The sequence below is a fragment of the Patagioenas fasciata genome, chromosome Z (genome assembly GCF_037038585.1).
Source record: "Patagioenas fasciata isolate bPatFas1 chromosome Z, bPatFas1.hap1, whole genome shotgun sequence".
NCBI lineage: Eukaryota > Metazoa > Chordata > Aves > Columbiformes > Columbidae > Patagioenas > Patagioenas fasciata.
The window spans coordinates 81,651,107-81,664,833 of record NC_092560.1 but is presented as its reverse complement, the minus strand read 5'-3'; the positions used below and the strand labels follow the sequence as shown (position 1 = coordinate 81,664,833).

At 42.5% G+C, this 13,727-nt stretch overlaps 1 protein-coding gene across 8 annotated transcripts in view; it reads right to left on the bottom strand.

Moving 5' to 3' along the window:
• SETBP1 (SET binding protein 1) overlaps positions 1-13,727 on the bottom strand; it is a 264,561-nt gene that overhangs the window by 72,277 nt on the left and 178,557 nt on the right. For all 8 annotated transcript variants that reach the window (XR_011736563.1, XM_071802421.1, XM_071802422.1 and 5 more), the window contains one exon: positions 8,910-12,375. Coding sequence is in view for 7 of the 8 variants with exons in the window: in XM_071802421.1 (XP_071658522.1) it covers positions 8,910-12,375 (3,466 nt within the window). In the remaining variant the exon portion in view is untranslated. The remainder of the gene's footprint in view (positions 1-8,909; positions 12,376-13,727) is intronic.

The window sequence follows — 13,727 nt, the reverse complement described above, 5'->3', positions numbered from 1 at the left end:
TACATTGCTGATTCACAGTCCACAACACCGCTAAGCAAACCCTACCTAGATGTCTCCACAACTCTGTCTCTAGTGTTGCATAATGATGGGTTCAGGTCAGATTCTGTGATGAGATACGGTGGTGTCATTCACAAACAATTGCACTAAAAAAAGTGAGTTAGTGATAGATATAGTACAAATTGGCTGAGCTATATCTTGCCACTCGGATCAACCAGACAAGTTCCTCACAGTGTGCTCCCAGTTCATTTAAGCTGCCTGTGTATGCCACATAATGCTGCAACATCACTTTTCCTGTTGCTCCAGCATCACTCTGACATCAGCACTTTGATTTGATTTTCTGTCACTGTTCTCGCAGATTAAATTTCAACCAGTGACCCACGGCTTGATAACTCATTATCAAATCCCTCTGAGACATCTAGTCCTGCCCTTGCTTGACAGTTAACTCCTGAAGCCTCCTGAAATCAGTACCTCCCCATGTGAAAGTTTGGTCAGACTCGGTGCTACTGCAAAAGCCTACAGGGATCCATGTCCAGCTGCATGTTTTCAATGACAAATCACTAACAATTTCTATTATGACTCCTTAGGCCTTTTCAAGTCTTTGAGGTTGTGTAAAAACTCCTCCATGGACAGTCAAAGGTTTCCTTTCTCACCCCTCCCCTCAGCTTTTCATCTATAGGGGAGTTATTCTAACTTCCTTCTTGGTGAAACCTTAAAACAGGGTGGTTTTACTTCTTTTGTTATTCAGCATCATTATTGCAATCAGGCAGACTAATGAAGCTGAGTTAATGCTCTCTCTGCTTTCTTTTGCGGTGATACATGAATATAAAACTCTCAGTAGGCAGTGGGAATGGAGAAGCTGCCTCAGATCATGCTCTGGAGGTTATAGACCCCAACTCTCTCTTTTGCAGTTGGGTCTGATGGAATGCAGGTTGTCCTGATTATGATCCCACTCTCCAGCACACAGCTTGAGCTCAGCTTCTTCTGTGCCCAGCTTTGGATCACATTGACTGGCAGGTTAATAGTAAAAATACAGCCACTGCTTTACTTGCTCCATGCATTTGAGAAGATGTCTTACCTTGTACCTAGATTATCAGTGCCTTCAAGCAAGAAATTATATTGTATATAGTCGAGTGCTATGGTACGCACTTTTCCTCCTAGCTCTTGTTAAACTGTCACTTAAATATCCAGAACGTGCACTGTCAAAATCTTAACCCACTCTTTTCATTCAACCTAAGAAAAACTCTACAAATACCGAATCAAGCAAGTAGAGCACAGCCACAAGGACCTTGAAGGGTTCCTGCTGAAGCCACAGATGGAACTTCCCAGTCTCACACTCTCTTTTCGCCTCGACACAAAATTCGCTCAAGAAGTCAACCTAATGAGTTTCAGTGGGGAGACTCTTGATTTATGCTGGGCTGAGACGAGAATCCGGCCATGATTCTTTATTGCCAAGAGCCCAGCAGAAGCCAATTGTATGTGACATGAAACTGCTGCACACCCAACATGGAATCTACACAACTCCATAAACCAGCAGTGGTCTAAATAAAAACTTCAAACGAGACATTCTGGCATTGGCCAGAAAGAGTGAAGATAAATAGCTGGAAGCCGCCAAGTTGCAAGGGAAGAACCACTTGACTGTTGGACAGAGAGCAAAGTAAGAGGCAGAAATCAGGCAGGGTGCTGGGAGGCTTGTAACACTCCCAAAAAGAAAAGAGGTCACAGTATTTAATTTGATTAATTCATCACTGGTCCAAAAGACTTTGCACTGAGCCTCAGGCAGTGTAATAAACATACAATCATTAAGAAAGGAAATAAAAGATTGGTTGGGTGGTAAATAATCCGGCTCCCTTTTCCACTCCAGCTTCCCTCTTGTTCCTTTTCTCCTCGGTCAGTGCAAAAACTGGAAGCAACAAAGTAAGCAAGCGGTAGCATCAAAACAAAACAACACAACTCACTGTATTTCAAATGCTTTGGTCAAAACACTTTCAAGGAAAGCTTGGACTTGCTTTCCCCATCATTCTTGTTTTCCCTCAACAGCCCATTCCTCTAGGAAACGCCCTGAACAGAATGGAGCAACAGTGATGCTAGCTTGGCCTCCTCTCCCCAGGACTGCTAGTAGAACTAGTGGAAAACAACAGGAAGGATGTTTATTCTAAGTGGGTCAGATAATGCTTTGGAGATCATTTTAGCAGTTTTGGTTGTACTCCTAAGCATCCAGGGACCCAAACAGCTGTTTTGGTGAATGTAATTGTATTTACAAATAATGGTATTTTGTAAAGCTCCAATGCTGACTTTTATGGGCCAGATGGCACAAACACTCACCCCATTACTGCACAATGCCTGTCCCTCACCACAGGACACAGGGGGAGGGCACAACCTTCTAACTGACACAGGTGATGAAAAACTGTTGCAGCTGCTCGAATCTATATAGGAGCCTGGGGTGCCCAAAGAAACCATGACAGATGCAGGACTGGGGAAAAGAAGGGTGACTAATGCTCTATACATCGTCTGGGAGTGAAGTTCATGCATGGCTCTTTTACACCCACTTCAAGCTCTGCCACTGCTCCCACGCTGTACTTGCTGGGTGTTGCTGCATATCAGACCTTACCATAGCTCTGTACAGCAGGAAACTGCCTTTATCCCCTTCCCAGAGAGACACTGAAGTTTACAGCAACCTAGACAGTTTTATGAAGTCACAGGAGAAAGCTATGGTATGGAAGATGGGTCTACAAATCCTGGAACATGCATCAAACTTCTCAGCATCTGTGCACACACTGCCATATGACAGCAAGATACCATTGAGTCAAATGCCACTATTGAAGAGAGCAAGGTTACTTATGTGTGTGAAATGGTATCTGATGAACTTTGTTCATCACCTGCTTGTCACTTCCCCTTCCTTGTTCCAATATGGAAAGGTGCATGCATAAGTACATATGCAGGATCCAGCTAGGATAGACATGCATATCACATCTTTAAGCTGGTCAGATGGAAAAATGTCCATAATTTAAAGTGTTGGACCACTGTTTCACGTATTACTGAAGTAATGTGTTGACTGCAGAGTAATGAATCAACACTGCGATTCTGGAACTACATAAAGAAAAATAATTTATAGAAAATATTATTACACAAAATTCAGCAAAATTTGATTAATAAGACAGTTGTGTAATCTTATTTGCCTACATCTTACATATGTATTCAGGAGAATAAATATGGTTACCCACTGCTGAAATAGAGATCTTTTTTGAGAGTAAAACTGTGACTGATTAAGGCTTCATGATAATAGTCTAGAACTACATATGCTGTTTCTTCAAAACAAACTAATAAACAAAAAAACATCCCTCTCAAACCAAAACAAAGTCATGGTGGCTTGGCTAACACGTCACCATGTTTGTTTTTGCACGTAGCAAGTCCTGTTTTAAATCACACTAATGCATTTGACTTCTGAGAGAGGATAAACCAGACATTTATTCAGTGCTGTGTGGCAATAGACCATTCCAGCAGGAAACTGAACTGTGGAGGGAAGTTTTGTCAGGGAAGAAATCTCATCTGGATAAATGACACTCGTCAGCCGAGCATGGTTACTTATGTGTGTGTTGTACTGACATCAGAGGAATGATGTTCATTCGGTTATTGTCACTTTTCTTCCACTCCTCCAGTATTCCTCCTGTTCTCCCTTTGGAAGGCTTAATCACCAAATGTAAGGCTTTTCAACAGGAACAAGGGCACTTCCAACATAAAAACATTAGAAAGTAGCTTTCCATAAATACAACATACAGTCATGCATTTAATAAGCATAGTTTACATTTGTACACACAGACAGCACCGCCCTTCTCTCTCTGAAGTCATAGGGCCAAACACTACTCACTGTGTGATGTCCATCCTCCATCTAAAGCTGATGCTGATTCCTTCAGAGTTAAACCAGCACCACACAGACTTGTTGAGAAGGAAAGGTCAAATCAGAAGAAATTCAGCTTGTAGCACTGCTGGACTTCGAAGGGGGAAGGCGTGGTGGTATTGTAGGTAAGTTAAGTATTACTTTGTAAAGCTCGTTTGTCATGCTAACTATCCAGCATTCAGAGACTGATAATTACTGCCTTCCTAATAGATGCATATGATTAACCTGATACTCCTGTAAATTTACTGTGCTTAGTGTCTGTGTTATATCTGATGAAACCCATGTACTTATTATCTGCTCTTTGAGCCATGATGCCCAATATGCAAGCAAGGCAGTCTTTGCTTGTATTATCATGGATGTAAACAAAAATAGGGAGAAAAACTGCAAGCACAAAGTAGCATAGACCTTGATTAGTCTCACTACAACGAAAAGCAGAAATACAGTCCTGCGTATAGTGGCTTTTGACTTCTGCTTCACCCCCAGCTACATCTTGGCCTGCAATGATTGTAACTAGGAAACAATCAGACAGGTTGTATACATAAATTGCCACCTTATCTACATACCTTAAAATGTTAAATGTGCTTTTACTCATTTGGCCTCCTAAGTCAATAAGGAAGAGGTAACCATTCCTACTTCTTTTCCAAGACACAAGCTATGTCATCAAGACTGGTCATCAGCAATGCAAGTCTCTCCTTCAGCATCGTGTATGAAAGCAAAGTAGGGAGGTACATGCAAGGAGATGTGCAGTTAGCTATGAGGAGCTCTTTAAAACACACCTCTGCTCTCAATTTGCCCAGCACAGCTGTGGCACCATTCTGTGGCCTCTCCCGGGGTCCATCACCTGGGGCTTTAGTAACTGCTGGAGAGCAGATGAAAGGATCAGCCATGCAGCTGTGGATGTGTCTCAGTTCACAGGGTGCCAGAGGGGCCACAACATCATTTTGCAAATGCATGAGGTGTACCTCTGGCTTCAGGAAGTGGAAGGAGGGCATCAACTGAGTCAACACTTGGTGCACACAACTTGAAAGTTCAGTTTAGGTCAGGTGTCAGACTCATTTTCACTGGGGGCCGCATCAGCCTTGTAGTTGCTTTTGAAGGGCCGAATGTAATTTTAGGACTGTATAAATGTAACCTCTCCTACATTTATATAGTCCTAAAATTGCACTCGGCCCTTCGAAGGCAACTGTGAGGCTGATGTGGCTCCCCGGAGAAAATGAGTTTGACACTTGTGGTTTAGGATGTGCCCAAGTGAGAGTATGACTCTGGCAAGGCAGGATCTGAAGTGCCTTTTGCTGTATCCTTGCCTATAGGTTAGACTAATGCCACTGGACTAGTCTTCTGCATTAGCCAAACAGGAAAGTAGAGCTTAATTAATATTGATTAATCAGTTTTTCTAAATGCTGAAGGGTTAGTTACGCACAAGGAATTCTACAAAAATAGCAATTTCAGAAAACTGCAACAGGAAGAGACAGGTCATGGGGAGTGGATGGGAAGAAAGGTGGGAAGAGTTGTTAATTAGTGTTTATGGAAAGGATTCCAGTCTCTCCAGAACAATAGTGGAGAAACAGGCAGTGCACTGGGAGAACAGCCATATGTATTAACACTGGACGTTTAACCCCAAGAGGTCTCAAGATATGTAAAATGAACCAAAGCTCACAAGGTCTCCACTGATAAATGGCCAGTGATAATGATCATAGGATCATAGAATGGTTTGGGTTGGAAAGGAACTTCAAAGCTCATCCAGTGCCACCCTGCCATGAGCAGGGACATCTTCACCAGCTCAGGTTGCTCAGAACCCCGTTCAGCCTGGTCTGGGATGTCTCCAGGGATGGGTTCTCTGGGCAGCCTGGACCAGGGTTTCACCACCCTGAGTGTCAATAATTTCTTCCTTGTTTCTAATCATGACATCCCAGGCTGGTGCAATGCAGGGAATGGACATCTGCTGTGGCCAGCCCAGGTGGCTGGTGGCACTCCCTCAATGGGACCCTTCACTCTTAGTACAGATTTCTTGTGCTAGGATCCCAACCAGCTCTTACAGAAAGTAAGAGGGACAACTCTTCTCTTGACATACTAATCTTTTGAGACTGTAAAATCATACATAGGCTTTAAAGTTATATGGTAGGACTGTTGTACCATATGCATTACTACTACATAGCACCAGAGGACAGCTAAGTGCTGTCAGAACACACGTAATAATAATAAAAATGACAACAATACAATGGCACCTGCACCAGCACACTACACTGAAACAAACTGCACTTCCTGAATGCCAAAGAGCACTAAATAGTTCTCTCATCACTCTTAGCACAGATATCTTTACAAAGCGTGAGTGGGTTTTGCTCCGTATTTCATCCCCATCAACATACATTGAAGTTGCAAATGGCGTTACTGAGCATGCCAAAATGCCCATGCAGTAAAGATAACACTGAAATTGTGACATAAATCTATTTTCAGCTTTCATCTGAATATTCAGGATGTCTCCTCTTATCTCTGTTATATATCATTTTTATATTGTGAAATATTACGAACACCGAATGGCAAAAGCAATCAGGCTATGGAAATTGTCTCCTGGGACAGAGCTATACGTTCTCCTAGGGCTTTTTTTTTCAATTTTTACCTTATTTTTTTATGATTAGTCAATCACTATTTAGCCACCTTGGGGAAATGCAAGGTGAATTAGGAGAAAGAAGGTCAGGGTTATCATGGAAAAGTTTAATCCCTCCTCAGTGGGAACCAGTTAATAGCTATGGCTAGACTCAAGCGTGGACCTCTGTTGGGACTCCCCGTGAAGGTCAAAGGCAGAGAGGGAAAAAAAGCTGCACTGAGATCTTAGGCAGTCGTAAGCAGACAGATGTTCCTAGGCTTTAATGAGCAGCCTTAGCTCCAGGCCTTTCTTGGCAGAGCTGCTTAGTTTTAGTATTTTTCCTTGTAGAGCAAGGTGTGGCTTTGGTTAGCTGGCTCTGCTTAGCTAACTGCTGATGATTTTTCCATCTAAATAATTGCTTGACAATGAAGAAGACCTTTCATAATTCGTGACTTGATAGATTAGGTCATGGGGAACAATGTACAGTTGTATATGCAAAAGGTAAAACTAAATAAAAATAATGATTTTATTTCAAATGAGGACTAGCTTTGAATGTTTAAACAGCAAAGCTGATGGAGCTCCTACTGCAAGATCTACCACTCCATCTTCAGTTTTTATCATCATGAACTATAAGCTGAAGGAAAATAACTTGAAATGGAATTTCTTCTTTTTTATCAGTTCTATTTCCAAGTCAGCCTGGTGGGGATCATGGCCCTAGTTTAGAAACTCATTTGAGTTCAGCAGTGCTGTGAATTTTCACCTGACAATTTGCTACACCTAAGTGAAATATATTAAATTGGGAAGTACCAGTTTAGCAAACATCTTCTGTTCAGAAAGCAAAAAGGCTACAAATCCATCTATTATAAAACTGTGAAACCAGTAATTTCAACTAAAAAAAAATGAGAAATAGCCTTGTTAAAAATTTTGCAGACTTCTCAGTCTTTTCTGCTAGGATACAACTTTCTTAATGCAGTAGCCACTGCAGCACTTGGTGGAGAATAATTTTGTTCTTCAACAGGCAGATAGCAACCCTCATATAACCAGTGATTGAATTCAGTCTCTTTTCCAATATTTCTGGGTGTGTCATTTCTGGGAGTCACAATTGGTCTGATATAATACAATGCCATGAATGGGATTGTTTTAATGGGATAAGCTCTCATTTTAGACTGCTTTTCATTACTATAGATCAGATCCTGCTATTGCTGAAGGAAATGGAAATGTCTATGTGGCTTAAGCATGAACAATCTTTGGATCTCAATCAATTTCAAGTCAATAAAAAACTTAAGAGCCTTACATTGGCAAGTTATACAAATTCTTTGCTCCCTCTGTGTTCTCAGCTGATTCTGTTTTTATTTTGGAGGACACGAATTACGTTTCTTTGAAGCTCTTTTTTAGCACATCAGAATCTCATCTGCCATCGATTAGCTCAGTAAAGCTCAAACTTTTCCAGAACCAAATGTGAAATCTGCTTTGTGATAAATATCTGATGGTTCAGGAGCTGTGGGCTTGCTCCCAAGCTAAATTCATTTATACTTTAGCAAAACACCTGCCTCTGTGTCATCACGAAGCAGCTCCTTATTGTGAAGTACAATTCAGTCCTCAGACAAGATTCAGATACCCCCTTTTTCCCCCCTCTGCAGGAGAGGAACAGATGTCCTTAGCAGCTGAAAGGAGCTTCGTACCTCCTCATCTACCCAGCTTATATTTCCAAGTCATGAGTCCTAAAACTCTTCAGAGTCAATCAGCTGGGGTTCATTGTTTCTGTGACACCAGTCCCTTCCCACAGTCACTCAATGCTCAGGATAATTACTCTACACTGCACCTGTTGACTGGAAGTGACTGATTTACACTAAGATTGTACCCAGGGTCTCCATATATTCAACCCAGCTATCACTGTGATGAGTCCCTCTGGATCAGCAGTACACCACACCCATAATGGGACACTGGCCTAGTTCCACAACTTCCCACATGTCTGGTCCATCTCATCAAGAAATGGCTTTTGCACATTTTGTGAGCTGGAACAGAGATGCTGCTCAGTACTGTGGATTTAATCCTCCCAAAGGCTGGTCAATGACCACCACCCTGTGACATGAGACACCAATAAAAGGGATGCCTACCTTGCCAACAGGTATTTTAATTGCCACTGTGCAGAAAGCAATGGTAAGATTTTTGGAGCAAGCACAACAAAATCTGAAATATGGGTAAAGGCAGGACAAATATTTATAAAAATTACTTTGAAAGGCTTTGGCTTAATGTGTGGCCAACATTCCTGTCAATCTCCCTAGAATCTGGCTGCAGAATGGAAGTTAATTACAAAAGGACAGATAAGTTATTGACTCATAAACATATTTGCCGTAAACGGCAAGTCCCTCTTTGTCAAGTATTAAAATTTAAATACAGTAAGGTAAAACAGATTAAAGCAGAGCTTACCTGAAGGGGCTGAAGAATCATAAGTATTTCTGTCCTTCCTATTTGTCCTGAAGGGCTGAATGTCCTTTTCCCTGTAAGTTCCAAACCCTTCAAAGCTTCTTCTTTTATTCCCACTCACATCGGTGTCCCGCTTCTCGCTTGAGGAATTCATTTCACCAAACATGTCCAGGGATTCTGACCTTCCATTGCTCTCAGTGCTACCAGAGTATCTCTTTGTGCAAGAGTCAATGGGATCATTGCTTGAATCACTTTTATCTTTACTCTGTGTCCACTGCTGGGCATCAGAAAGTGATAACGTAGACAGCGTATCCACTTCAAAGTTACTCTTTGAGCCTTTGTGTCCAGTTTCACAATGCTGGTGCTTCTGCTTCTCCTTATGCTTGCTTTTCTCGTTGAGCAAAGAGAGATCTTTATCTGAGCCACTTAGCCTTTCATTGATCGCATGGCTGGAGAAGCCAGTGGACTTGCTAGCAAAGAGACCACTCAGATCTTCATGTGTCCCCAATATCCGCTCATCCTTATGCTTGTGCTTATGTTTGTGTTTCCTTTTGTGAAGTCGGCCACTTGAAAGGCTTGTTCCTCCAACCTTTGGAGAAGCCAAAGAGGACTGCATGTCTCCAAGGCCCATTCCCACGGGTGTTTGCAGGTGCACTCCATGTTTCACTTTATGCTTGGCAGTGGTGGACATCTTCATATGAGAGCTTGCATGGAACTGGGGTGGGGGCACGGTAGGTCTCATAAATGGGGAAGCCGCTCCGAGCGTGTGAGACAGGTACAAAGGAGCTGGATATTGACCATAGTAACCAAGATTCATCATAGGCATTGATGTGTAAGGCATTCCATAGGGTGCATAGTAACTCCCACTGGGAATAGGGTAACCGAACCCTTGTAAAAAAGGCACCTTTGTCATGGTGTCATTGGTTTTGGCAGGTCTACCACGCTTCTTCTTCGACTTCATGTCAGAGGTCCTGCGAAGATAGAGCAATGGGTCATACTGGATATATGGCACAGGGTAGTAGTGATCAAAATTAATCCTGAAGATGCTGGGATATGGATTCTCATGATAAAATGTGTAACTTCTATGGGAAATCCTGAACATTTGAAACTTATTAATGAGTTCCTCAAGGTCTGCCAGAAACTGGAGGTCATCTCTGTTTTGCAGGCTTTTCCTTTTCCTCTTGTGCTTTGGCTTTTTAATACTCTCATGAGAGAGAAAGTTATCCACAATGAGATGTTTCTGCCGGTGACCGTGCCTGTTCTTTGTGCTGGTGTCAGATGGGATAGCCTCTGGATTGTCCAGGGTGCAGAAATCAAAGGAGTATCTCCGACGGGATTCTGAGCTTTTCTCAGCTTGGTCAGAAGTGCTGTTGTTGTCTGTACCTATCCCACTGTCGCTCGGTATAGTTTCCTCACTGTGAGACTCGCTCACCGGCGAAAGTGTGACTTCTTTCAGAGAACCTATTTCACAGAGATGGGAAGGTGAATTAGCCATTAACCTGGGTGGAGACAGCTTCCAAGTTCCACTGTGCATTCCCTTCTGGGTTTTTGTAGGAAGAGCACTGATAGGTTGAAGATTTGGCATAGTTTTTAACTCTGAAAAATTAGTTTCAGTGCTTGCAGGGCTAAGGTTGCCGTTAATCCCCACTAACTGTGTGGAAAGCGGATGAATAGCTGCTGGTGACGATGCCACAAGTGACTGCAGATTGGAAGGCACTGTTGGGTTTTCTGGCTGGCTAGAAACAGGCCTTGAGTGCTTGATGGCTGTCTTAGGTTCTTCTGGCCGAGGCTGCAGCTCTGCTCTTGGCTTTCTGCCCCGTTTTTTACCAATGTAGATAGTCCCCCTCTTGCTGACATTGATCTGCTTCCCTAGTCTGGCATCAATGGTGGTTGGCCCAGCACTAGATGGTGGCTGGACTTTTGCTTTCAGAGCTATGCTGCTGGAGCAGGAGGACAAGATCTGATTGAGAATATTCTTCCTCTTGAGGGTCTTCATTTTATTAATGGTCTTGATGGTCTTCTTATCCAAGACCCCAAGCTTCCCGACCTTTTTGTGAAACTTGAGTTCACTGATGGACTTGTCCTCTCCCGGGACCATCTGGGCCAACTTGGCCAGATTCCGTCTCCTCTTCCTTTTCTTGGTTCCTGGAAATTCACGATTGATTGGACTCACTGGGCTGGTGGATGTTCCCTCATGGATGGTTTCAACAGTCAGCAAAGGTTGTTTCTTTGGTCGTCCTCTTTTTTTCTTGACAGGTGTGATCACAGTAAGACTGTCTGTATTGGTATACAGAGGGCTGGATGGTGTGATGGGATAGGCTGAAGGAGGCTCCACCATCAGCTTCTCAGACGTTGTCATAGAGGTCTCCCGAAGGACAGATTTAGGCTTGCTGCAGGTCCATCGCCGCTTAGCTGCATGTTTGGGGTGCTGGATCTCAGACAATTTGTCAGCTGTTGAAAGGTCGGTGGGTAGGAGAGTGGATGTCACAGCTATAGGTTTTCTGAGTCTGGTGGCACTGTTGGGGGAAGCTTTGTCAGTGAGCACACCACTGTCGATAGCTACTAAGGGGGACTCATTTTCAATCACTTTCCCTAGCTTTGTGACTCGAAGATCTTTTTTACTCCCCTCTGGCTGAGAACTAGTTCTGCTTGCTACTTCGCTGCTCATAGTAAGTCCAGAATGCAGGCCTTTCTCCTGAATAGTTTTCTCCATGGAAGATTTTGTGGATTGCCTTTTTTTCCTTTTGTGGCCAGATGTATCTGTTGTTGGAGACTTTATTGGGATAGTAATTCGTACATGACTGGTATCACTCTCACAACTGCTAGCAGAAGTGGAATTTTGCTTCAAGGGTGATATATCCAACACGCTGTCAATCGAGTAAGACTCCTTTTTCCCTTCCATGTTGTCATGGGTTTTACTGTCAAATGCTTTCTGAGCACTCTTCACCCATTCAATGTCTGTGGTCTGGATGGTTTGACTCATCAAGTCCTTTTTGCTGGACTTCTTCTTTGTACTCCCAGTAGGCTGGTCAGGGGCCTCCAGCTGTACACCTCCTTCTTGATCACCAAGGGGGAGAAGCCCGTTGCACTCGGAGGTGCTGCTGGGCTGGGCAGCTATGCTGATGCTGTTGGGTGACGGGACTGAGCTGCAAATGGCAAGCTCTTTACTACTGGCTGACAGCTGCCCCCATGTGCTGCTGGCACAGGACTTCTTTGTTTGGGATTTGCTGAAGGAAACTCCTGGCTCCGGAGCAGAGACCTTGGTGGCACTAACAGCTTCTCGACTGGTTTCTGTGTTGATGAAGCAACTTTGAGAAGCAGATCCCGTGTCGGAGCTTGCTGACCAGTCAAGATGGTGCTGGTTGCTGCTTTTCTGCTGGTGCTTTGATTTTAAGGTGTCACCGGTGAAGTCCTGTTGTAGGCCCGAATCATAGTGAAGAGCAGAATGTTTCTGTGGCCTGTCATAAACCTGGAAAGTAGCAGAAAACAAAAAGCAAAAAAAAAAAAAATTAGTTTTTCAGTCCATTTATAGCCCCTTGATGAAACTCTTTATTTGTACAGTGAATGACAATTCTTCTTAACCAATGTCCTTGTAAGAGTTAGAAGCCTTTACAAAGTCTTCTTATATTTGAGCCAAATTTGCATTTAGATTAATGCACTGTAAACAAGTTTTGTTTTGTTTTTCCATTCTAAAAACAATGGAAATATTTCTATAACTGCTGAATTGCTAAGGAAACACATTCTATTGATTTTTAATCTAAACCAGCAGTAAAATATTCCCTTTCAATGGATGAATGGTACAACTCAACCTCCTGGTGAGAATCCCTTTTTGCTAAAAAATAATCCCTCACAGAACTTGATGCTGAACAACAGCAATTAAGCTCATTGTTGTAAACAATAAAAATGCAAAATTATCTCCAAAGTTGTAACAAACAGGAGGAAAACCCATGAGCCCACTTCCCTATGAAGCCTGGATAAGTGAAGATTTATTTGCTTATATTTCCACATAGAAGTCATCCCCACAAACTTAGTGCTTAAAATCATATGCATAGCGTCAAGTGTTTGAGGCACTCTTGACAGGTTCAAGATTTGCTTTACTCCCTTTCCATTTTCATAATCTGCTATTTGCAATGTTAGTAAGAGATATTTTCAATATGATTTCTAATCCGACAGCAGCTCGTCAAGCTGCAGAGGTTACAGTAAGGGCAGAATTATGCTGAAGACTGTTAGAGAGCAAAAGAAAGTCTACTTTTTTTTCTCTTAGTGGGCCTCCTTCAGCTAAAGAAATTATGTTTGCTACAGCTGTAACCTTTCAAAAAGTCTGTTAAAGCAAAAGAAAGAAATTTACTTTCATTAACTGACCCTTTCTAGCCATTTGTTTTCTTCTCATACATTTAGAAGCATATTTTGTAAAGCTCTGGATCAAACTGCAACTAATTTTGTACACCTAGTACTGTAAACAACTGTTCTTAGCACACTGTAATGACACCATCCCAAATGCCAAATAAGTGATGAGAGACTTAAAATAAATGTGTAACCGAAGAAAGAACAATAGAAAACAACTGCTAAGTGTCTCGTGTTTCTGCAAACACCCTGTTGCAATTTTCTATCAGCAGCTTTACATTAGATTCCTGTTTAGGTGTTTGCAACAGAGGGCAAGGAGGCTGCCAGTACAAGAGGGTTTTGAGCTGAGAAACAAGATGTCCTCAGTTCTGAGTAACTTCAGAGGGATTTGAAAGGTGCTAAACACCCCCAAGACTATGGTGCATTATTTAGTGACCAGCAAACATACATGCTAGTGGCAGATTGATGTTGGGATAT